The following is a 27360-nucleotide window of genomic DNA, read 5'->3' as shown; positions in this document are numbered from 1 at the left end:
CTTGAGCCTGGAATTAACTATGACAGGGAAACATTTTGATTCTCCTTTGTTGGAGTTAGTTAATGGAGTCACACTGAAGATACATTAAAAAAATCAATAAAAATGAATGACTAATTTACAAACATTTATATTTAAGTGTTAGGAAATACGGTAAGATTAGGAAAACAGTTAAGACAATGGTTTGTACAGAATTGACTCATTCAGGCAATGAACACTTCATGGATTACAGTTTAGCAAGTTAAATGTCACATATAACATACATGTATGACAGACAGTGCTTCTGATTTTGGTATTAATATACCCTCAATTATACACATAAGAAATATTGACAGTTCAGTTTGGGGTTGTGAAATATATAATTTGCTGGGTAAGACATTTCAAATTACAGTATATCTCAGGCAGCATGCAGGAAAAGTCATTTATTGTACATTTGTTAGGACACACCTTGCAACAAGCTTTCAGTTTTGGGTAGTTAGATCAAGAATACAGAAACCATTGAAATGATGGTATGGTTAGAATCAGCAGTTGTATTTAACTGACTGAAAGAGAGAGCATTCTGTCGAAAAACTCTCCTAATTAATTTATTAGGAAAATGCACAGTGATCAAAACTCAATTCTTTAAAAATTGTTTTCACAATTAATTCTCATTTATTGGTGATACAGAAGCTGCAGGAAATTTGAATTCTGAGAGCTGGTTGTACATTAACAGCAAGACTTTATTCTTCTGTGGGCTCACATGATTACAACAAAGATGCTTGCCATTTGAAATCACATATTATAACAATGGTGCTATACAAACATCACAAATATTTGGTGTTTCAGGGTCTTAACAAATATTATGTTGTGGTTATTTCACAAACAGACCAGATTACAGGCAGTGTAAATCACATATATCCTAAGATTTTAAAAATACATTTTATACAATAGGTTTCTAATTTCTTCACTAGCATTTAATTTTGGTGGTTTTTTTTTGTTTGTTTTCCTTTTTTTTTGTCTCATATTTAGAGTCCTTAAAGAATCTATGAAGATCTGGCTCATGCCAAGAAACTCAGTAAGATTGATGTTTCCCCACAGGAATATGGCTGAGTGTACATTGAATCACAGAGTCAATAAAGCAACATCTAACTTATAACAGATCATTTTTAAAATTCAAATAATATCTAATAATTTTAAAAGTAGTTTGAACAAAACTATAGGAATCAAAAATTTTATTTACAAAACATTTGAATATATTTTTAAATGGCTAGTTCTCACTAACTGCACAAATTTAATATCCTTGGTATACATAGTCTGTTAACCTTCTATTCAAAGCTGTTAGATCTCTGAGTTAACATACATGTGATGGTTAGGTGGGAAAATTAGATGGTAATTTCCATTCACTCAAGGTGCCTGAAAGCGAGTGCTTTAATACCTTCCATGTCAGATGAGATCTGCCATTAATGTTGGTGCTTTAATTTGAAAAGATTTAGCTGAATTACCCAAACGTATTTTAGTGCAGTGTAAGAATTATAGGAAAGACTGATAAATTTACCATCAGATGTTGAAATTCTAACCTAACATTACGCTGTTGATCTAAGTCACTGTACCTTTCATTTCCAAGGCGTCTGTGTATTACATTGGCTTAAAAAATATTTTCCTTGGTCCTTAGAAATACAAAATATTAATTTTCAAAAGATAGAGAATGAGAGGGTGAGCATTTATTACAATTACATTCGTATTGAAATAAGTTAATCTACATTTTACAGATCATTAAATGGTCTTTGGCAGAAGACTTGACAAATAACTTCCTCCACTTTTAACATTTTGTGTAGACTATTTCCCTTTTTGATGATATCAGTTGTAAACTCACTTGTTCACAACTATAGGTTAATAGGAAAACACCACAGATATAAAAATAGTTAAGTTTAGCACATACATTTTTTGAAAGTTAAATTCAAAGTGTATTGACTTATTGATACTAGAGAAGATATTCTACACAGGCATTTCTGACAGCACTGCTTAAGATCACAGTTTTAACAATATGGTCAGCAAAGACAGAATATGAATATCTTTATTTCCAACAAAATATTATCACTGAAGCACACTGAAAGAATCCACTGCAATCTTTTTTAAATTATAATACACTGTATTTCCCACAAAATGAGTAATATATAATGTTTATGTGTGTGTGTGGTATGCATGTGTGTGTACTTAAATTGGTAAGTCTCAGAGGTTACATTCATTGACATGGAAGAATAAAAACGGAAAGACTCAGTTAAGTAGCCAAATGTATTACTGACATACCACTACTCAGAAATTTCAAAGTTCAGTGAAGTTATTTAAAAATTAGCTTTAGACAGGCGATTGTGTTCAGAATCAACTAGAGGGACATTATGATTGCTTACTTCATTTTTCAAGACACAAACTCCTTCTCCACTTTGTCTCTCTTCTTTCCACTCTCCCCCTGCCTGTGTTTGGAGGCTATTAGTGGTGGGTCCTTTATACTGTGTGTACATGATGTGGACAGGCTGATCTTTCCTTTTCTGTCCTGTGCATTGAATTTATGATCGCCTCTTAGGATGAGAGGTTTTCTGGCACAGTGATCTGCCTCCCTTTTCTTTACGGACTGCCTATGAGTTCAGTTTACTATCAGAAGTATCCACCAAGCTCATTCAGTGGGAATGAATCACCACTCTAACCAAAGGTGAGAGAGACATTCTAAATTTGTTTCCTACCTGAGTTCTTCCACTGTGGCTACCGTGCCAGGAACACTCCCAGTGGCAGAGAGCAGTGTTTTGTATAGATAAAGTGGGTACAAGATGCTCGTTCCTTTTCTGGCACTCATCTAGCAGCTCAAAATGTGTCCTCAGTGTGAACTTTCTACTGTCTGCTAAAATTAATAGGTGAGATCTAGGGAAGTCCCCCTTGGAATAACAGCTGTGCCAACAGTTATTTTTATGGCTTATTAGAATAGTATTGAATTGCACCACTGTCCTGGGAACATCACTATGGATGGCATGGAGAGGCAGAAGCTGCTGGAGATTAAAACAGTTTTCCTTCTAATGTCAAGACCTTTTAATGTACTGCACAAGTTAGGGGGCCTTAGGGCATAGAACTTTTTGTCTTGAGCTTTCCGAGGGAAATTTTTAATCCAGGTTTGATTCAAGATTTCAAGACTTGAGTCAACAACTTAAACCAAGGATTGTGGATAAAGCCAAGCCACCACTGTGGTTTTGCCTGGTGGGCGACAAGGCTCTGAGCGGGCCCTGGCCAGTCTGATGGAGCCCCTCCCTCTGCAAAGGGGCAGGCCCCTTACCAAGCACCTCGACATTTGATGGGCACTCTAAGAAGGGTCTTTTCATTTAACTCCGAGTGAAAGGCCAAATATGCAGATGGAGATGGACAGCACAGGAGACAGAGGAAGGGGTGTGGTGCTTTGGCTGGAGCTGTGTGGTGATCAGGTCACAGTGGAGAAAGAGCTGATGAGAAAATGCTGTCAGAGACAGAAGACGGGACACCCAAATGTTCAAACTTTGACCAGCAATCAGATTTCTAGAGAAGCAGGTAGAGCATTATGATAAATCAATTATTCTTTTTCAGTAATTCCTAAAAAAGAGCAAAAAGTCATTCTAAGATACCTGACAAGTTTGGCTCTTTGAAGGAAGACTTGGGAACATAGTTTGGCATTTTCTTCAGAACATCATTGTTGAGGTTCCAGTTTAGGTTCCTTTTTGGCTACTTTGAGTTTATTTTTCTGCATCAAAAGAAGCGGTCAAAAATATGTACATATGGATGTTTTAAGTAGCGGTCAGTGTGATACTTTCAGATTCGATTTAAGGAATCATACACACATATGCACACACACATAACCCACAATCTTAAACTCCCTTTCCTAAGCCATTTTAATAAGCCAAATCAACTTGCTGTCCTTTCACTCTGGTTCTGCACCAATTCAAATGAGCCTAAAAAAAAAGCTCCCAGGGGTCTTGGGATTGTTGTCTACATTGTCTGTGGTTTCCAGGTTTTATGAGCTATGTGAACCTTTGAAACTATTTTTGAAAACCCCAATTCACTTAGAACCACAGTCATTTTAGCTCAGTCCCTACCCACTCTTCAAACCAATAGACCATATCATTTAATATAACTCAGTTCTGTTAGACAATGGTTTAGTATTAAGGCAAATGGACCAGAGCTGATCAATTAAGAGAAAGGTGTCCAAGGTCATTCTCTGGACACTGGTTAGTCAGGCAAAGCAGATTAGCTGTTGGCTTTTTTAAAAAGAACTAGAAAATTTAATGAGAAATCTTTCTGATAGGAGATCTTGCCTGAAGCTCAGTTACACCAGTAAAGAATATGTGTAAGGATTAATTTTCCTTCAGATTACACTGAATATTTTACATCTGAATGGTGGACATTTCTGTAAATATATCAGAATGTACTCTATCATTTAAACTTTTAAGTTTTATTCCTGTGAGGAAGCAGAGTTAAACAGAGGATGACATGAACTTTTCTTGACCACTCAGAGCACAGATTGTAGTTCTCAAACTTGAACATGCATGAGAATTATCCCAAGGGCTTGTTAGAAGTCACATTGCTGGGCCCATTCTCAGGTTTTCTGATTTATAGGTCTGGGTTGGGGGTCTCAGGTGGGACCAGGGAATTTATATACCTAACAAATTTCAAAGTTGCTACAGATACTGCCTCGTCATGGACCAAATGTTAAGAGCCACTGTAGTAGCTTATTCTAAAACACACTTTAGTTATTCAAACTCCCTTAACTGAGCTCCCAGTTCCATCTGGAATGGGATGGTCAGTTGGATTTTTTCCGAGGCATCCTTATCATGTCGGCAAAGGATGAATTCAACTGGTACTAGTTTACGTCTTGAGAAATGAGAGGTTCAGATGTTTAAGTCCTATATTAGCATATATAGCAAACCCATAAGTAAAATATGACTCAAACTCGTGCCCTAACCTATGACCTTCCTCTGAGGGATCAAGGCTGTTTATACTTCATTAAATTTGAGTCCCAAGAGGCAAATGCAGAAAACCCTACAACCTTTCATCAGGGAGTATTACTTTAGAGAGTGAGTGAAGTCGCTCAGTCGTGTCCGACTCTTTGCAACCCCATGGACTGTAGCCTATGGGATCCCCAGTCCATGGGATTTTCCAGGCAAGAATACTGGAGTGGATTGCCATTTCCTTCTCCAGTATTAAAATTCTCTCTTGCCACACAGGTGACATTCTTCCTGAGACTTCAGGAGGGTTAGCATGAAAACAGCTAAATCTGTTCACAGTTCCTTCACTGAACACAAAGGTTTGTTGACTTTTTTCTAGTAATATGCCTATCAAATGCAGGGACCTATGTAAAAGAGTAAAGCAGAAGCAAGTACTCCAAAGGCCACTCCATGAAGTATCATTGATGAAGAATTCTGTTTGACAAGCTGTCAACACGTGTAATCAGTGATGGCAGTTCTTTTGACAGACATGTGGACCTGGGTCGATCAAGAGGCTGGACTGGCACAAGGGGTTAAGGAAAAACAGACATGAGTCTGTGTGAAGGGGTTGTTTCCTATGTAGAAGGCAAGTTCCATCTATTTATGGTTTCTCTGCCTTACCAAGCCCCTACTGCTAACTGACCGAGCTACCAGGATGGCTTAAGGCAGTTATGTCTAGAAAACGCCTATGGTGCAGATTTGTTATCTAAAAGACACAAACATTTACCTTTCCAATTTAGGATTTCCTAATCAAATGTGAAATAGTGGTCAAATTCAACATGGGGAACTGAAATAAATATAAAAATATGATGGCTACTGCAACTGAATAGCAGCTTTATATAAAGACATATAATGAGAGAAGAAAAAGTAATTTTTTCCCTAGGTAGAAGTCAGACATAACTGTGTGTGTGTTAAGTCGCTCAGTTGTGTCCAACTCTTTGCAACCCCAGGCTCTTCTGTCCATGGGATTTGTCAGGCAAGAAAACTGGAGTGGGTTGCCATTCCCTTCTCCAGGGGATTTTCCCAACCCAGGGATCAAACCCAGGTCTCCTGCACTGCTGGCAGATTCTTTACTGTCTGAGGCAACAGGGAAGCTCTTAGTTAGGACAAAAATACTATCTTTTAATTTTCTCTCTCAACAACTAGGCTCACAAGATCACTTAATCTGTTCCAATGCCAGGAGTTTTTGTTTACCTCTCCTCCTGACAAATTTGGCTTTATGCCTCAGTGCTAATAAAACTGGAATAAACTACTGCTATGATGTTGAAATGGTTTTGCCATTTCTGATGACATTCTAACTGATATTCCTTCAAAAGAAGGCTTACATATATTCCACTAAAACATTGTTTACATAAGCAGAGTTTGTCATGATTGCTTTTCTTTTCTTCTTCTTTCTTTTCCCCATGGCAATGTCTACATCCTCTTGCTATATTTTCTCTAACCGTGTGCAATTCCAGATTGCTAATGAGACATTTGGGCTGTGGCAAATCAGATGATTGCTAGCGATGGGATTTAAGTCTTTTCTGTAAAATCTTTTTGAGGAGTCATTTTCTCCGTAACAAGGGAGTGTTTAAAAGACAGCTGAATTTGCAGCAAAAGCAATTCATTTTTCATCTTCCTTTAGAATACTTGTATCTTTTAATAATCTTTCTCCTGGTCAGTGTACATCCTGTCTGCATTCACACACTTTGGTATAAAGTCACTACTGGCAGTCTCTTTCTCCTAACAGATTAAGTACAAAAAAAAAGAAAAAGAAAAGTGGAATTATTGTGGGAAACTGTGTGAACTCAGAAATTACATTTAGAAGACTAGCAGATTCAACCTTAGGAAGGTCAGTGATGAGGAAGGCATTCCCATCTGGTTAAATTTTCTGTTGTTGGGCATCCCACAAAGGCAGAAACTTTTCATTCCCCTTAGGGAAGGAAATTTTTTCAGCAGTGTGTAAAGAATTGTTTTAAAATAAATCTTTAAATTCCCACCAGACTTAATGTAGCTTTATTGGCTTGATGCTCACATTGATAATCAAGTATTGTGAGGCGTGTGATGAGGACCAACTGGTTTCCAGCAAAAAGCAGCTTCAAGCCATACCCCTTGGACTGATACCAGGATCATGCCAGTGCTTGATGTGTTCTGGAAAACCAACTTAAAAGTGATGCCCTTCCATTTAATGATGAGGAAATATAAGTCCCCAAAGAGCTTGAGATTCATAATCCTCTGAAACAATTAAGTTCTAATTTACAAAAGATGACAGCCTTTGGGGTCACTTCTTTGGTGATTATTTGGTGTTGAAATAAAGAGAACATTGTGTACTCAGACATGGGGACTGAGTTCTTCTCTTGTTGGCTGTTAAAATGTGACAGCTGAGGTTGTAACTCCAAATACAGCCAGACACCTCAAAGTCAAAAGAGCAATGGGCAGAGTTAAGAAAATTCAGTGATGAACTAATATCAACACCCAATAGAAAAAATCCTCAGTAATGGGGAGGCAAATCATTTTTGGAACAAATTTATCCCAACTTGAAATGGAGGTGGGAGGGGGGGATCGGGATGGGGAACACATATATCCATGGCTGATTCATGTCAATGTATGGCAAAAACCACTACAATATTGTAAAGTAATTAGCCTCCAACTAATAAAAATAAATCGAAAAAAAAAGAGAAATGTTGAAACAAAAGACTCTATGTCATGCTCACACCGGTTTTGGTCCATTGTACACTCTGAAGATGTTGAGTCTGAATCCATTTATCTCGTTGGTAAAAGACAGAATGTGGAGTTAAGAAAATTAGCAGTTCTATTTCTATTAAAGGAAAGTTCCTTGATAGATTTCAGAATAGTTCCATTTAGCAGTTTCAAATTGATGAAATGTCTCTAGACCAAAATGGAAGATTAATTTAATTAGAGTGCCATAACTGGACTCTTCCTGACTAAATTCAGGACTAGTGCTAATTTTCTTGGAATTGTCTTAAATTCTTGATACCATCTTAGATTACCTAGTATAATACTCTGCACAAAAGAAATGCTTGAAGTCTATGGAATTGTATGATTGAAAAAAATGTAACTGCCTCTGATATTTGATTTAAAAATTGTTCTACTGCTTTGGCTATATAAATTATTTTTTAAGTTTTAACTGAACATAAAGTAAGTCAATGATCTTGGAGGACTGACTTGCTAAATTGCGGCCATCTTTGGTTTAACTTCTGATTCTTTTTCTTTATGTAATTTGGCAGTTGATATTTATCAAGTTCCTTATCAAGCTCCAGTATCCAGATAAAATTTTAACTCATGAGTACTGTCCAAATACTCTCTGCATTTTTCGATCCTTATTGATGTATGAGTTCTAGGCAGGAAGATAAAGTGACATTTAAGATACTTTCAACAAAGTGATCTTTGACTTTTGATGAAGGATTGGAAGTATTTCCTCAAATCTTGTTTTCTGGGTGGGTTGCAGTCACTAACAAAAGCCATTTAGTAAGTACAGTCTTAATATAGAGATGATCGGATGATCTGTGTTTTTGTACAAAACTCCTGGATCAACCAATGAGGCACCTGTCACCCCCTCCCCCTTTTTTTTCCTTTTATATTACAAGCTCTGGAAGGTCTGTTTCTCCGGGGAGAATTAGGAAATAAAAGGCAGAGTCTGGAGCTGTGTCAATATCCTCCCACTGAGTATGGGGAAATGTTCCACTGGGAACCATGACAGATTAAGAGCAAAAGCTGAGAAGCCTGTCAGAAGCCCAGCCCTCCTCTAACCCAGCAGTCTGTGCTGAACCTTTATTGTTTTCAAATGTTATTATCTTGTCTGTTGCTTTAAAGGGACCCAAACCAATTCTGGCATCTTTACAAAACAAACCTAGTCTTTGGGTAAACCCACAGATCTCATTTTAGTGAGTGGAAGCTTCAAGTTCGGAAAACACATGAATTAATTCTAAACAATGACAAAGCGATTATTATTTTCATTTTACTGACAACGTGATTTTTCAAGCTGGAGTGTCAGTGCATTAGCTGGAAAGGAAAAAAATGAAAGTTTAGACTCCTCATCACTAGGTCCAATACTTAAGTGTTGCTGAAATTGGTTCTATGGCAACCAGTTTGGAAAGAGGGATTCACTCTCCAAGCAGGCAACAAGTATGTGATGGAGCTGCATGATTCTGTTTGGAAAGGTTTGAGTCAAACACAATATTCTGGCTCAGAGCAGAAAGGAATCTCTGCAAGTATTATTCATCTCAAGTGAAAAACATCCTTCTGGCACGGTTCTAATGTTCACAGACTGTATCCATCACAGGGGTGAGCAAGGTGGTGATCTGGTTCAAGGACTAGAATTGATTCCATCTCTTTTGCCCACTTCCCGACGCCATCTAGTAACTGAATGGTGATGTGATTATGATATTAATAGTGATCTTTATTTCCTGGCTCTACATCTTGTTTGCCTTTAGATACTGTATGAACAGGATGCGGAGGGCAGTGGTTGGGTACTGATGTTAGTAATGTTAGTAAACTGCATGTCTCAATGATTAACGCAAATTTCCTGATAGTTTTGCATAAATGCAATCTTTCCTTCTTATCTGAGATTTAAAAGCATCTCTCTTGGTTTTGTGTCTAATGCTAAGAATTTGCAACAGTTACATTTTTAAAGATAAGTAGGTTTAGTCCATTTTGAAAGGGAGGACAACTCTTTTTTTTTTTTAAACTTTCTCTCACTATCTGCAGTTGTTTCTGAAAGATGTACACAGGGATTAAGAGTCAGAAGTGGGAAAAGGGCATACTGAAGCAGAGCCAGGGATGCAGTCTAAGGCTCACAGTTTCTTCGGGTGCTTATTGGGAAAATTCCCAATCCATTTGATGAGAAAGATAGTCATTTATTTAAGAAAAAAAAAAGTAAATCTATGCAGTCTCTGAGAACAATCTGAAAATATCAAGGATATTTTAAGCCTCGTGCATACATATACCAAGATTCAGGGTGTCAAATTTCCTATTGGATTACTAATGGCAGCAAAAACTTGTGCTTAAAGTTTTAGACTTAAATATCAAAGACATTTTCTTGCAAATTATGACAATAAAAATAACTTTACATTTTTGCATGATGCCATCCTTTGCTTAGACCCAATACCACAAAAGTTGTTGATGAACTATCAATAAAGTCATCTCAGTATTTCTAGTAGTAAGTGTCCCAAACACATTCTAAGACATAATGAAACAGTTTGTTAAACAGTCTCCAATGACTTGGCATTGACATCATGCCACTTTGTACCTACCCCTTATCCTTCCCCCTGGAGAAATTTCACGTACGAACTGGTTGAAAGGGTGCATTTGCCTGTTAGTAAGATGTTAGCAGCAAACACTAGTGATAAGACAATTAGTGTATATGGGAGTTGAGGGTTGATTTAGTTGAGAACATTTGAGCTAAGCTATAGTTAGTGGAGAATCTATATGGCAGTAGATGATTAGGTATTTGGGCAAAATTAGGTGGGAGTCCCATTCCTTTTACACAAACATGCCAAAACACATTTCTAGAAAATATCAACCAATGTATGGGGACCTGTGTGCCCAGTTCTATGTTTCCAGAAAAATATAAAATCGCATCCTTCTAATCCCCCAGGATTTGACCTACAAGAGGATGTTTTTTTCAAGAGCTGTATTCAAGACTTCCCAAAAGACAGTGTAATTGGAAAAATAAGAAAGTGGCCCTAATTGATCAAAAAAGTTTCTATCAGAAATGCTTGCCAAATGAGGAAGGAAAAATGAATTTCTTTCTTTTAAAAACCTACTTATGTATTTAGAAGGAAAGATATAATTAATAGTGTTATAAGCAGTTTTCAAATGACTTTAAATTTACATCCTTAGCAAAAAAGGAAAAGGAAATCAGGAATATGCTTCCTTTCCCATCTCTGCCCCCTTTTCCTGTTTATAAAAGAGATCTGATAAAAAAGGAATGCCAACCTGACATGGACTTTTAGGGCAAAACTAGACATCTGAAAATACAATCTGAGGTCTTTGATTTATATCATCCATTTTGTATTTATGTATCTCTATGCTCTGGGAAGAGATGGGATAGAGATTAACTGCTGAAACTATATCTGATTCTCATAGAAATAATCTTCAAACTAGTATTTAAAAATTTTTTTTTTGGTTTGTTTTTACACAGGTTGAAATGACAACTTTCGGTAAAAAGAAGATTGAAAACAGCACTTAATTTGCTGTGCATAAAATGTCAGTGTTTCAAAAGCCTTTTAAATACTGATAGGTCTGTTTGAGCTTTACTGTTTGTACGGGCTAGATTTAAGTTCAATATCCCTTCTGATGTGTTGGTTATTTTAAATATTCAAATTAATTCTGAAATGTAAATAACATAAAAATGGAATCAGCTTTTTATAAATGAAATTATCAGGTTGCTATGTTGTGAAACTTAGAAACTTCATGGCTTTAGAAAAAAGAAGGAAATTAGTGGAGGCATTTTTATTAACACCTGTGTAAGTCCAGTGCATTACACAAAATAACTCAGCAATACAGAAAAGTGTGCCAAAAGCATACTTTTTGGGGGGTTGCCAGGGCTTCCCTGGTAGCTCTGCTGGTTAAGAATCCACCTGCAATGCAAGAGACACCGATTCCATTCCTGGGTTGGGAAGATCTGCTGGAGAAGGGATAGGCTACCCACTTTAGTATTCTTGAGTTTTCCTGGTGCTCAGCTAGTAAAGAATCTGCCTGCAATGAGGGAGACCTGGTTTGATCCCTGGGTTGGGAAGATCCCCTGGAGAAGGGAATGGCTTACCCACTCTAGTATTCTGGCCTGGAGAATTCCATGGACTATTCCATGGGGTTGCAAATAGTCGGACATGACTGTAATCTTGCTCATTACTTTAGAAAAAAGAGGATGGAAATTATTGAAGGCAATTTTATGAGACAACTGTGTAAGTCCAGTGCATTACACAAAATAACTCAGCAATACAGAAAAGTGTGCCAAAGGCATGCTTTTTGGGGGGTTGCCAAAGCCAAAAGTTATGCATTATCAGCTTTGATTTTCATATAAAAACTGAGAGTGAGAGTGTTAATTGTACTATGGTTTCTGAAAACTGGGAATTCACCTTCAACAAGGATAGCAGTAGTAGTAGAAAGCATGAATGACACTAAGTCAACTTGTCATGTCTGACCCTTTGTGTCCAACTCTGTCCATCCTGTGTGACCCCATGGACTGTAGCCCACCAGGCTCCCCTGTCCATGCGATTTTCCAGGCAAGAATCCTGGAGTGGGTTGCCATGCCCTCCTCCAGGAGATTTTCCTGACACAAGGACTGAACTCACATCTCTTATGCCTTCTGCACTGGCAGGCGAGTTCTTTACTGCTGAGCCACCTGCAAAGGATAACGGCTTTCAAATATCTTAGACAAGGGTAGCCTGGGATGAGATCTTAACAAATTTTCTTTTGGCTAATTCTATTATTTTTAAAATATGTTCTTGTCAAGCACATAGATAATCCTCACCCACATCATTATTTTAACCATATTCTTCAATTATATGAGCATCATGAGAATGGAAAATCTTTTAAGATATCTTCCTTGGAATATTTTACAAATTTTAGTGTTGAGTATAAGAAGGTAGAGAACTATTTTTCTCAGTAGACCCATGGGCCATATCAGCTTTATCTTAAATATTTATATAATTGTCTATTTTTAGGTGAAACGTGGTTATGTATTTTGTTATCTAAAGGGAAACTGTTCCTTCTACTTGGGAGAAATGAGATTTTCATATAGGAGGATGGTTCACTGAAAATCTAGGATCATATTTTTAGGAAGGATCTCCTTGGAGAATTTATTTATTGCTCTACCTTGTGACGTTAAGAAATCTAATAACAAATTCCATAAATTAAATGTGGTTTATTTCAACATGGAAAATGCCATAGACAGAGGAGCCTCGTGGGCTACAGTACGTGGGGTCACAAAGACTTGGACCCCACTGAGCATGCACACACATGCATATTTCAACTTGGGAATGTAGGGGAAATGTCTTTGAAAATCTCTGGGCCAGGTCTTTATAGGAAAATAAGCAATATCCAGTACAGAGGGCTATATAATCATTCTAGTAAATTAATTCCCTTCTATACTCTTGGATTTGGCTAGGTAGATCTGTCTTTGCAATCAACAAATTAGGAGTGCTGGGCTCTGCATTAACTGTCAAAATCGACTCAGTAACATTGAAATTAGTCAATTTCTCTTGGTCTGTTTGCTTACTAATGTGAATTTCCCTGCCATTTGCAAATCATGAGTATAATAACTACAGAGAAATACTTGATCCACTTATATTTCTTGGAGGCATGAAATGTTGATGTTTTTCTACATATGATGTTTTTCTATATTTACATACTTGATGTTTGAAGATGTATGTGAGGGTCTTTATCCTTGATCCATACCTACATATATCAATAGAATAGAAGGATAGGTGGATGGGCACTAAAACACGAAGAATGTGATCCAGAGAGGAACAAAACGAACAACTGCTGTCTGTAGCTTCAGGGTCTAATCCTGTCCTAAACATTTATAGAGATACTACACTAAGATCCGATGATTGTTTTCTAGGTGAAACATCATTATATTAGTATCTGATTTTCTAATGACAAACTCACTTTCAGAAAAACATGCCCAGAGAATTTTTAGCATGAGCCTTTTCCACATTGCTGAAAGGTAATAGTGAACACTACTAAGGGAAATGAATATAATGGGAGTAGCCAGGGAAGAGCTACAAAGGTTGGGAATTAGGAAAAGAAAGGTTAAGGCTGCATATTCCCAAGGGGACACCTCTCTGGATCTTTGGAAAAGGTTAGGGATGCATGATTCTAAAGAATGTGAGCAGGTCAAGCATCTATAAAACACTGCATTGATTACCAGACAATTCTGGGCAAGCAATTCTTCCTGTAAAGACATGGGTCATAATTCTAACTACAAAGTTATCTTGCTTTTTTAAAGTTATAATGTTCTGTTCTACAAGTCAACCAATTAAAATAATTTATACTATGATCACTGATTTAAAAGTTCCATAGGAGATTCAATCAGAAGACCTTTGACAAAACTGAAATTGGAAGAGCCTCTGAATGCATGTTTTCAGATACCTTGACAGGTAGAAAAAACTCACAGACAGCTTCATACTCACCTGTTTCTTGTTGGCTGGAAAGCTGAAGCACTCTCTCCTTTGGGAGTCCCACCATTTAGTGGTTGCTCTTTCTATAAGTAAGACATTCTCTCTTTGGGGAGATGATTAACTGTGGCCTGATTAAGCTCTAAAAAATATCTCTTACAATTGTTTCCCCTTACTATGCTGTCTTTGCAGGTGCAATACTAGCAGGACCAACTGACACTTGATACACATTGATGGAAGACAATGAATATGATTAGAAGTGACAGGAACATAATGGTTGAAAAGAAGAACCGAAATGCAATCCACTACTAAAACTGTAAGTAGAACTGAAAGAAAGCTAATGAATCCACTCATAACAGCACCTTTCTTTCTTTGTAAGATAAATATGATTCTGTAGGTCTTGTCTATGTAATACCCTTGTTTATCAGTTGAAATGCTCAATTTTACTACTCTTGGCCACGTGAAATGATGACTACAACAAAAACCAAGTGTCATTTGGAGATTACGGTAAGATCCAGTGTTGTACATGGTTGATTATGAAATGGCCAAATATTCTTGAAGTTGTGAAACTATACCCAAGACTTGCTCTGGATATAACTGCCCACTATCAGAGAAAACCATAATCAAAAGAGATTTCATTTCTTGAGTCAGGAAACACTGAAGGAAATCTTAAAGGAGCTGATTTACATTATTGAGAAAGTGAAGTTTTGTCACCATTAGAGAATGCAGGACTTCGTCATCTATTAGAGGATATTTGTTACTTTTCTGATTGCTTCCACAACATTCTCAGGTGTATGCAGAACAAAGTGGTGAGTCTCACTTTGACAGGTTAGGAGCAGGGCTGTGGCATCAACAATGAATCAAGCCCCTGTGGATAAAACTCTGTGTATGGTGATCTTTTTATTAACAGTGAGACCACTGGAGGGAAGGTATATATTAGGAAATCTAATAGGATGACAGTCACCTATCAGAATAGCTTCAGAACTGAAGACAGACAGTATGCTTTTCAAGAAAAAATTATAAGGAAAAACTTAGTGTGCTTATGCCATGAACGGTAAAAGCAAAGTTCTATGAACTCTCCACTGGTAGAAGGCTTGAACCTTTGAAAGAATAGAATTAGCTTATAAGAGGTTAGAATCATTGGGCCACAGCATCTTGCTGAATAGTTGCTCAACAGTCAAGGCTAGTCTCGTTACTGAATTATCCCTTTTACTGTTATAGTAGTAAATGTTGACTGCTTATTTTGTGTTAAACCAAAGATTGGGTCCCAGGAGACATACTAATTGTTGATCCATGAAAATTACCTTCACATAGGAGAGTGTTTCATGCATGACCATATATGAATATAACAAGGAATTCTAAAGAAAAGTTTAAAGACAATTAGATGAATAAGGTATCATTTATCTCAGCCGTCAGACACTGTGTTCCCTTGGGACATTAAAGGCAGACAATGCATGACCAAGGGTTGACATTTGTCAAGTGATGACTGGGCATCTATTTTCTTTCTTTTGGATGAGATACCAATGGCACAGTAATACCTTTTGGGTCTTTATTTCTTCAAAACATGAAAACAAAAGATGAAATAGATGACAATGAGGAGAGAGAACACATTCCATACAGAATATGCTGGATCACTAGTGATTAAATCAGAAACCATTAGAAACTTTATTTGTCTGTGTCAATAATGTGTACCATCTATAAGGAACAGCACAATTAGTGCACCTCCCCCCCTAAGCTGTGCACAATACTCACAAAATAATCAAACAAAATGAAATAATTGTACATGACTATAATTACTAAAACAACCCTGAACAACCAGAATCATACTTTCCCTATAACATGAAAATTTAAAAAGCAAACAAACCAAAAAACTTTGAAATTGAAATTGGCCAACAGTCAAGATTTCTTAGCATCCTCCGTGAAAATTTGCTATGGGATTATTAACATTCCAAATATAGCTAGAAAGGAGTGCAAAGTCTTTCTAATGTTTAAACAACTCATATCCCTTGACTATTTACTTGGTGTTTCTAGGCTAGCTTTTCATTAAATAAATCTTCAGAAAAAAATGGGTTAGGACTATGCCACCAGTGCGTTGGACCATGACAGGTCAGGGCTGAGGCTCCAGGAGATGTGAGAAATTATAGCTGCAGGGGGCATGGAAAAGTACTGCTGTCCAACAAAGATCAGCTGAAGATAAAAACTGGGATTAATTGGGATTTCTCAGACAGTTGGGTCATCAGCAGGATTGCCTTACTTGGTTTAAAATGGAAAAATGTACAAGATTCAAGATTGAATCTGCAAGATTGGCTCAGGATACACAGACGGCTGTTCCTACCCTGCGCCTTACACTCTCTCAGTTCAAGAAAATCTTTAGACATCTAGGCAAGAGAATTTCAGCAATTGTGTTTTTCTTGTAAGATCACATTGTTTCCATGTGGCTGTTAACTGTTACTCAGGGATTAACTGTGAACCCCCTCGGGATAGGGATCCGGGCTGTCTGGTCCATGTTTAGTCCCCAAGTGCTAGCATAGTACTGGGCAGATTGAGTGGGTACTCAGCATTTACTTATTCATTCACCCAGTGTTTATTAAATGATGAATGATTGTGATTACTAAGTGGACAAAGAGAAAATAAGAAATGAAAATTATTATCAGTTAAGTATATCTGAATCAACACAGAGGGCTTAGGGGTGTCTCTGGCCTGGGATTCTTTATGGATAGAGAAATGTCTGAGAGGGGACCTAAGTCATTCCATTTTTCCTCATTTGTGGACTCACGGCTTTGGAACATTGGGTTTATCATACTCTTTGATATTGTGAAATAGAGCCATTCCGTTTCCAGGGTTAAAACCTCCCAGAGAGGCACTAATCATCTCATTGATTTACGTCCTCCTTAGCCCTATGTAGAGAAGACACGCTTTGACAGGCCTGTTGCTCACCATGGCTTCTTTTCTCCTCAGGAACTGCAGATACTATCAGAGGGGTCTGGATGGTGAAAAAAATGGGGCTCTGAATAGCCTTTTACATAAAAAAATAAAACGAACAAACCAGCACTATCTACCATCTGTGCCAGACAGAGCAGATGTGAAATAAATACTTTGGGGGCAGGGGTGTTCCAGGAACGGAGGCTTTCAGAGCCCAGGCACATCTAACGTATCCCCTTCTCCACACAGCCCTTCTCCTTGGCCTTCCTGAACCAACAGGTGAGTTTTCAAGGCTTTGATGTGCACCACATGGCTAATTTTCCTTGAAGATACTTTGTTGCGTGCCCGCTGTCCTCTCAATAGCTTTAACTCCCACGTAACAGTTATTGTTTCTTAGAAATGAACGTGCAGATCCATGAACAATAAGCCATTTTCTCCTTTTATCCCTAACCAAACTCAATAACAACACAAAAGTTACAACTCAGGTGAAAAGAAAACTCACTTATGTCTTCAATGTCCAATCAATGTCGCCAAATGGGAGAACAGTATATGCTATGCTCTACTATATACAGATACGCTTTGTTTTGTTGTATTTGTTTTTCATCCATGCACTGTGTAACAGGTATCACAACAACATTCCCAAACAGGCACATGAAAGAGGAGCAAATGTTCCGTCATGACTGGAACAGGAGTGTGCAGGCCATTGATGCCCTGGAAAACAGAACTGATGGACAATCCCAGGCAATAGCAACATGGGACACAGACTGATGCAAATGGAAAAGGATGATGTGCATTTTGAATGGAGTTATTCTTCCTGTTTATATGAGGGGTAAAGGGGAGGAGAAGGGGTTTGGGATGGGAGGGCTGGGGAATCAGTGGGTGTGGAACATCAGAATCAGGGCCTTGCTAATCACAGTCCAGCGCTAAAGAGATAAGAAAGGACTTTGTATGTTCCTGGGAATCTAGGCATGTTGTTTTTGTACCTGTTGAACAAGGGTGCCAAGCCTAGCATCTTTAAATATCAGACTGTATCTAGAACCACAACTCTTCTTGGCTCCATTCCAGCTCCCAAGTTTCTTCTTGGAGGGAGCTTCACCTCTGTTCCGCTCCAGAGATAAGCATGAAATTTAGTAATATAGTGAAGACATGCTTCTTTCTTCTTCAGTGCCCGTTTCCTTTCTTACTCCAAAATAATTTTTAAAGTTTTTGGGCAAAGGGAGAGTCATCTTCCTGATTTCCATTTTTACCATTGAGATTGGACATCACCTCCCACAAGAGAAGCACAAACCCTGATCCTCCCCCTGCAAAAACAAAACCAAACCCTAACATCAACCACCTCCCAACCCCGACCCAAAACAAGCAAAAACAGAAAACAAATCAAAGACTTAAGGATTTATGAACCCGGGGAGAACACAGCCCTTCGGGACTGAGCTGCAAAGATGGCCCTGCCTCCATGCCCGGTTCAACAAGACGATGCCCCTGGGAACGGGAGGTGATGCCTTCTCACTCCGGCCCTAGTACAGAGTCTGCTCTTGAAGCTGGATTCCATCAGCAGGTGGGTGGATATGACAAATGCCAGTTTCCTCTGTTCATTATACATAATTTTATGTATATATATATGTATATATATATAAATTTACTACATCTGATTGTTCCTTTAGAAGCCTTTTATGTGGCAGTAGGCCTCCAGGGAGGAGAAGAAAATGTACAGGAGCCACAGGAGCACAAAGAGGCAGGATGTGAGGAGCTTGGCAGTCCGGGGCCCACCCAGCTCACCTCCAATTTCTGGCCTCCGCCGATACAGCAGCACCCCCACATTGATGAAAGCAAAAATGGTGAAGAGAGTGACAGAAAAAGCTAGCGTGCCAGGGGACACTTTGAACTGTTCCCCGTTGGCCGCGTGGTAGATGGCAGCGATGGACCAGGCCACACCGATGCCCAGGAAGACGTTCACCGCGTTGCTGCCTGTGACGTTACCTATGGACGCATCCGCATACTGGTCCTGGGTGGCTGCCACTTTGCTTGCAAACGTGTCTGAGGAGGAAGAAGAAAAAGACAATGAACAATCAGCCACTTACAGGGGTCTGTGGAGTGCTGGAAGCTTCAGCAGGGTACTCTGGAATCAAGCCTTCGGTGGAAACCCCGAGACCTGGACAGAGCTTTGTCCTCTCAAGTCCCACCTGTGTAGTCGGAACAAGAGGATCCCAAGGTAACAGGACTCGAGGGCTTGGTGGTGGGTGAGTTATAGGTGACTTTGGTCAGGCTCTTTTTCCCACAGATACCACAGTTCTTTGTTGATGGTAACAATTCTATGAGGGTAGTAAACTTTAGAGGTGAGGATACTGGGCTCAGAGAGGATAAGTAAATGGGTGCAAAATCACAGAGCAAGGGAGAAGCCACATTAAGGCCTGACCTGGGCCTTCTGCCTTCAGGCAAATGCTTGTTCACTGTATTATTTCACCTTTCCTTATGCCTGGTGTCCTAATGGGTGGCCTCAAAGTTCTGTTCACCAATAATCCTGAGTGCCTCTTTTCTCTGAGGCTAGGGAATTCACACATTTCCTTTCTCTACAAGGAGTAGGACAAAACTGACTTAGACTTGGTGAACAGAGCACAAGGGTTTAGTGCTCATTTAAGCCAGAGGGTTTCAAATTCTTCCTTTGCCAGTGAGTATGTGACCCCAGGCAGTTACTTAGTTTTTAGAGATTCAATTTCCTAATCTGTGAAATGAGGATAGTAATGCTCACTTCAGAGTGCTTTTGTTAAATTGAGCTATTAAATGTAAAATGCTTATGTTTCTGGTACAAAGCAAGGGTAGCTATTTTTGTTGTTTTGGGAAGACAACATGAATGGAGCTGCCCCGGTCTGTTTATTAAAAGGTGAGGTGAGGACGGATCTCAAATAGCTCCCTTTATTAATAATGTAACAGGACCTGTAAGATATTCAACTTCCTTTTTATACGATCACTGAGTTACTGATATCAAAGTCCTTTCAGCTGCCTCTGCAAAATATGTTGCACAGTTTAGAATAAATATTAATAACTGTCAGATTGCACTCACATTTGCAAAGCCAGCAGTGGCAGGAATGCTACTACTTCAAGGTATCATGGTCTAAGCATATGTGTAGAGAGATGTGTGATATCTGGATGGCTTTCTCCACTCTGTTGCCATTCTGTTGCCACCTCCAACAGCGTGTGTGCTACGTCACTCAGTCATGTCCCATTCTTTGCGACCCTATGGACTGTAGCCTGCCAGGCTCCTCTGACCATGGGATTCTCCAGACAAGAATACTGGAGTGGGCTGCCAGGCCATCCTCCAGCAGATCTTCCCAACCCAGGGATCAAATCCACATCTCTTACATCTCCTGCAATGGCAGGTGGGTCCTTTATCACTAGTGCCACCGGGGAAGCCCAAGCTCCAATGGGGATGATACATAAAGCACGTTTGCTTACATAAGCCTGTAGATTCTTGTGCTTTACCACGGGACACAGGTTATTTAGGCTTCTCAGAGGCTACTGAATCTGCTGTGTCACTTTCTTTCTGAAAGGGAACTGGTTAACCTTGAGGGTCTGTGGGATGGACCCACAGATAGGGTCTGACCTATGTTTTATAAAGAGGCAAACTTCTTACTCTGTGCTACCCATATTACATAGATATGTTTTTAGTTTTTAACTGGAGGATAATTGCTTTACAATGTTGTGCTGGTTTCTGCCATATAACAATGTGAACCAGCCATAGTTACATGGATATTTTCACCAAACCCTCAATCTAACCCTTTGTGGAGTAGATGTTATTCTTCCATTTTTACAATCTGGGAAACAGTGATGTTGTGATAGTCTGCCTATTGGACAGGGTGTCTGTCAATAGAGCAAGGATTCTGAAACCAAATCTGTTTGATTTCAGAGCCCAATCTCAGCCTACACCTCACTTCCCCCCCAGGAAGGCTCACATTTTCCTCTCCTCAGTCCCTTTCAGGCTGCCCCTTTCCTTCCACTCAGAAAACCTGGGACAGGTTTCTGCAGAGGGCCCCTTCCTGTACTGGTGAGAACTAAGAAGGGGGTGCAGGCAGCTGGCGATCCTGTCCTGCGGGACCGGTGCTACATGTTACACTTGAGATCACACACTGCAGCCTGATCAGGATCACCATGGAGGCGGGCGAGCAAAAGCCAAGTGAGACAAATCTTCATCTCTTACAGTTCATTATTAAGAGTTATTAGGAACTGCCACAGCAGCAGCCTCAAAAAAAAAAAAAAAAAGTCACTTGGCTTTTAATTTTCAAGGACAGACAGCTGAACAAGGAATGTAAATGAAGAGAGTCCAAGGTGGGGGACAGCCATAGCTCAGCTGCTGCTGAGGAACACGTGAGACGGTATTCTGTGCTGACATGCCTGCTGGCGGCGGCTAGTGATGCGGGGCCTTCCCACTCCCCCCACCGCCATGCTGTAGGGATGGGGATCTGGTATCCTAGGCCTGCTTACCTCCCTTGGCACATAGTATGTGGCTCTCCAGGCTGCCTGGGTGCCCCATCTCCACTCAAACCCTGCCCTTTCTGGGAGGCATCTCTGCTGCTGTGCCAGGAGTGAATGAGGCGCAACATCAAAGATTTTACTGGGCCCTCCTGGGTCTGCAGGGATTTCTTCTCGCTCAAGTCATTTTTTTCCAATAGCCCATTAATGTGAATAGCGCAGGAGAGTCCTAATAATAATAGGTTCCTATTTATAAATGCCTCTGAAAGTTAGCAACCCAAGTGATTAGCTTATCACATAAATGAAACATGTTTGGGCCTCTAAGCAAGGTAGGTTTTACTTACTTGATTTTTAAATCAGATCTTTGTTTTGCAATTCAAAAGCTGTATAGGAAAATTGTAGAAACATATGTAAATCCAGACTATTAACTTGAACTTAAACAGAGACAACTCTGTTCCAAATGAAGTGTGATGGAATCTCCCCAAACCACCTTCTCTGACCACTGCTTAGCGTACAGAGTGGCAGATGACAGACTGTAGATGAGGTCCTGCCAAGCCTGGCCCTGAATGCCAAGCCCAAGACCTGTTTGTGGCTGAACAAGGCAAAATCCATGCAAATGCCATTCCCCGGGGTGACATCCAAACAAGAACTGTTGCCACAGTACAGGCATATTCAGAACTTAGACTGCTAAATACATACCTATATGAGTCAGATATCCATTGTGATTGCTACAAACTAAGTAATTGTTGATAATTATATATGTGTTTATAACTATAGCTACATAATAGGGATTTTTATTTCTAATTCTCACCTTGAATTCTAATACATTTAAAGTTAATTGTAGAGTTTTAGACTTTTGATCCTGCCTCCTCGGTCCCTGTAACTGTGAATCACTAACAGGAAAGATATGTTTGGGAGGCAGTGTGGCTGGAATTAAACCACACATTACAGAGTCAGGACATGCTTGTTTTCTGGATCTGGCCTTTGCCAAGTCACTTGGTCAATATGCAGGACTATGTCAACACATTCCCCTTTCCTCCAGAAATGATTTTTTTTTTTTTCAGAAATGATTTTTTAAACTGAAGTTCTCAAACTTTATCGCTACCTATGACTAAGTCTTAAACATTTCTGCTGTAACAGGGATGGTTCTTAGAACCCTGCAGGTCACAGGAAAGGTTTCTGTGTTTTGTATAGCTCCACCCAGAAATGATTAATCTTTGCCTTGACTCTTAGCATATGCTGGGGGCCAGCTGTTCAACTCTCAAGTGGTCTGTGCTCAGGAACTGATGCTGACAGTAATTTTGACTGAAGTCCAGCCTGCTTATGGAGGCAGGGTTGCTGTCTCCCAGCACCTGTGAATTATTGACAACATGAGGGGCTCAGAGCTTCCTCGTAGTAGTGACAGAAGTCTCATCAAGGGGACATTCTGGGCTCTTCTGTGTGCACTCACAGATTCTGGTTTCCTAACTTTACTGTTGGGTGGTACATAGAATATATCACAATACTAAATTCAGATAAATGATTTTGGTGGGATTTTTCTTTTTTGCAGGTGTCTATACATGTCTACCCTTAAACTTGACTAATGATGACAATATCTCCTTTTAAAAGAATAAATGACCTAGATGAAATATTCAAAGTGATGTCTAGACCTTCAGATTTTGCCAGTGATGAAAGTGTGCCAGTATTTGTGAAGTTAAACCACACAGCACAGAGTCATTGAGCTCTTAAAAATAGGTAAGAAATATTGGCACGGTTATTGACTTCAAATCACGTAAGTGACTATTTATATGAGCACAGCCATGGAATAACTGGTGGCGGGGGGACTGTTTCAGATACTGTGCATAATGTCAATCAAGTGTGTACTGAAAACACTGGGAGTTCCTTGTTTTGGTTTTTGAAAGATCTGGGGCTCTACCCTCCGCTCAATTAATCAGACTCTCTGAGAAAAAGACACAGGAATATGCATTTTTATAAATGCTTGGGCGAGTTTGACAGAGGTGCTGGGGCAGCTTGGCCATGAAGTCCCCCACCCTCTACCTGTGCTGCAGTCTTTTTTAAAAAACCCATTTCAAGCATGGTAACTATGAAAGGCCAAGGAATGAGGAAAATTTACTTAAAATTAGCTGAATTCTGGCTGTTTCACTTGCCAGGTAAGAAATTTACCTACTTTATATGGTTTTGAGGGAAATGAATTAACAAGAACAAGACCTAGTACTTAATGAGTGCTCAATATTAGTAATTATTTTTATAATACAACAGAGCCAGATCCCAAGAGAATCCATAAGTGGTCCAGAATTCTGAGTTACTGTAATGATTCTAAACTACTGGGGAGTTATAACTCCCCTTAAAGACATATTAACTTTATGGTCCTAGGTATTTAAAAATGTGGTAGAACATAAAATTATTCTTAAAATCAGAGATTTTTATTTGAAAATTCTATATAACCTAAGTCATAAAAGGGCTGCCTTTGTGGTTCAGGTGGTAAAGAATCCCCCTGCAATGCAGGAGACCCAGGTTCAATCCCTTGGTCAAGAAGATTCCCTGGTGAAAGGGATGACAATCCACTCCAGTATTCTTGCCTGGAGAATTCCATGGACAGAGAAGCCTGGAGGGCTCTAGTCCATAGGATTGCAAAGAATCAGACTTGACTGAGTGACTTTCACTTTCTAAGTCATAAAAAGACACCAGAGATCTGGTTTATGGCCCTAATTTTACTAATGACTGAAAGACATCCTTGCTTAAACAACACATATATTCCTCTCTATTCTTTCCTCTCTTCTATGCACTTTTTGTTTCACTCTTTGAGATTTCAAATGGAAATTTTACTTATGTACTAAGTCCTCTGTCACTAAGGACTTTAACAAGATTTTGTCTTTGTAATATTTATTTACCTCAGTAAATATGAAACCCAAACTTCTTACTTACATACACAAACTCACCTCACTGGCTCATATGAAAAGAAACCTTGTTTGGCATCCAAGTGAAGTTTAAGAGATCAGGGAATTACTGATGTTTGATTGATTAATGACCAGTTAGAGGAGTTACAAAAGGGGAAAAACACTTAAAATGTCTACCCATAAAAATTTGTCCCTGAAAAAGAAATGGAGACAATGACACTGACCTACTCTTAGAAGAGAAGAAAAGAGGTAAGTCAAAAGTTCAAGAGGATTCATGCTGGAGGTCAGAACACCTGCTTCTACTCATTTTTATCACCAGGGTAGCTTCGGAAAAATACCAGATTGTGAACTCTACTCTGGGTTTCTATTTCCTTGGTCTAGAATGCAGCCCGAGCACTGACATTCCTTAAAGCTCTCCAACCAGACTGAGACCCACTAACCAACTACACAGAGCCCTCGGTTCACCCTCTGTGTAAGGACAGTGGTACCTTCCCTGTATTAGTCGAGAAAACACATGGAATAGCTCTGACACATAGGTCAACAAAATCGACATTGTGGGGATTCAGGATGGAGACAAGATGGTGGAGGAAGAAGGATGTGAGCTCACCTCTTCTTAGGAAAACACCAAAATCACAACTAACTGCTGAACAACTATCAACAAAAAAATGCTGCACCCTAACAAGAAAGATACCCTACATCCAAAGACAAAGAAGGAAGTCCATTATTATGATGGTAGGAGGGCACAGTTGTGATAAAATCAAGTCCCACGCCCACTGCGGGGGGTGGGGGGTGCGAGCCAAAGACTGGAAAATAATTATATCACAGAAGTTCTCCCACAGGAGTGAAAGTTCAGAGTCCCACATCAGGCCTCCCAGACTGATGGTCTGGCAACAGGGGTGGAGCCTCCAGAAAGTCTGGCTTTGAAGGCCAGCAGTGTTTGATCTCAGGACTTCCACAAGACTGGGGGAAGAAGAAACTCCACTCTTGCAGGGTGCGCACAGGTCTATGTGTACCAGGAACCAGTGAAAAAAGCAGTGATTTCATAAGAGCCTGGGCCAGGCCTCCCTCCTAGGATGGAGGGTCTCCTTCAGTGGAGGCAGAGGCGGCTGTGGCTCACGAGGGAGCAGACACTGGCAGTAGCAGTTCTGGGCAGTGCTCACCGTGAGAGCCCTCAGGGCAGACCACCATCTCTCACCAAGACCTGGCCCCACTCAACAGGATCCCATTCTAGGACACCTCAGGCCAGATACCCAACATGGTAGGCACACACTCCTCCTCAGCAGCAGATAGCATGCCTAAAGTCTTCCTGAGCAGATAGCTTCCTGCTACACCCCCTGACGTGGTCCTGGCCACCAGACAGACAAAACTCAGTTATACCCAGCTTGGGGGGAGGCAAAATCACTTCAAATCACTGAATGATATAACCTAAATGAGATAAAAGATAATATATAATATAGAAATATTATTTATGCCTCGCACACAGGGGAACTACATGATAAACTAAAAAAAAAAAAAAAAAAAAAAAAAAATTCCCTTTCTGGTCAGAAAAGTTTCCATTCTCATTTTCTGATGGTTTCTATTCCTTTTGACATTTTGCGAGTTGATTTTAGTGTAAATAATAATTTCCTGCATCTTATACCAACTTTCAGTTTACAAAGTGCTCTGAAATCCATATTACTTAATCTTCTTATCAGCTCCCTAAATTGTCATGATTATGCCTATTTTACAGGCAAGAAAAGCATGGCTAAGTCAAGAAGTTGATTCCAGCAAAAATGAATAATGATTAGAAGTTCTGTTTCCTGAATTCAGTTCTAAAGTTCTTGTTTCTAAAGAAGAGTCTCAAATCTATCCTTAAACCTAAAGCAACTAGAGAAAGAAGTACAAACAAAACCCAAAGTTAGTAGAAGGAAAGAAATCATAAAGATCAGAGCAGAAATAAAGACAAACAATAGCAAAGATCAAAGAAACTAAAAGCTGGTCCTCTAAGAAGATGAACAAAATTGATAAACCTTTTAGCCAAAATCATCAAGAAAGAAGGGAGAGGGCTCAAGTCAATAAAATTAGAAATGAAAAAGAAGTTACAGTGGAAGCCGCAACAATACACCAATAAATTGGACAAACTAGAAGAAATGAAAAAATTCTTAGGTACAATCTCCCAAGACTGAGCCAGGAAGAAATAGACAATATGAACAGACTAATTACAAGCACTAAAATTGAATCTGTAATTAAAAAATTCCCAACAAACAAAAGTCCAGGACCAGATGTCTTCACAGGCAAATTCTATCAAATATTTAGAGCAGAGTTAACACATAACCTTTGATACCCTTCCAAAAAATTGCAGAGGAAGGAGCACTTCCAAACTCATTCTATGATGTCACCATCACTCTGATACTGAAACCAGATGAAGATACCACACAAAAAAAATTCAGGCCAATATCACTGATGAACATAGATACAAAAAATCCTAAACAAAATACTAGCAAATCAAATCCAACAAAACATTAAGAGGATCATATACCATGATCAAATGGGATTTATCCCAGAGATGCAAAGATTTTTTCAATATCCACAAATTAACTAGTGTGAACTACCCCATCAACAAATTGAAATATAAAAACCGTATGGTCATATCAATAGATACAGAAAAAGCTTTTGACAAAATCCAACACTCATTTGTGATAAAAACTTTCCAGAAATTGGGCACAGAAGGAATGTACTTCAACATAATAAAGGTCATATATGACAAACATACAACTAATATCATTATGGTAAAAAGCTGAAAGCATTTCCTCTAAGATTAGAAACAAGATCAGGATGTACACTCTTGCAGTTTTATTCAACATAGTTTTGGAAGTCCTAGCCATGGCAATCAGAGAAGAAAAATAAAAAGAATCCAAATTAGAAAAGAAGGAAGACCTTCACTGTTGGCAGATGAAATGATACTATGCATAGAAAATCCTAAAGATGCCACCAGAAAACTAC

The 27360-nt window shown here is 39.2% G+C and overlaps 1 protein-coding gene across 7 annotated transcripts in view; it reads right to left on the bottom strand.

The window, feature by feature from the left end:
* Window positions 1–15630: 15630 nt before the first annotated feature.
* Window positions 15631–27360, bottom strand: part of SLC8A1 (solute carrier family 8 member A1) — a 444020-nt gene continuing 432290 nt past the window's right edge. For all 7 annotated transcript variants that reach the window (XM_043918165.1, XM_043918167.1, XM_043918164.1 and 4 more), the window contains one exon: window positions 15631–19051. In XM_043918165.1, coding sequence (XP_043774100.1) covers window positions 18675–19051 — 377 coding nt within the window. In that variant the 3' untranslated portion in view covers window positions 15631–18674. The remainder of the gene's footprint in view (window positions 19052–27360) is intronic.

The sequence above is a fragment of the Cervus elaphus genome, chromosome 11 (genome assembly GCF_910594005.1).
Source record: "Cervus elaphus chromosome 11, mCerEla1.1, whole genome shotgun sequence".
Taxonomy (NCBI): domain Eukaryota; kingdom Metazoa; phylum Chordata; class Mammalia; order Artiodactyla; family Cervidae; genus Cervus; species Cervus elaphus.
The sequence above is the reverse complement of the archived record's forward strand: the minus strand, read 5'-3'. Positions and strand labels throughout refer to the sequence as shown.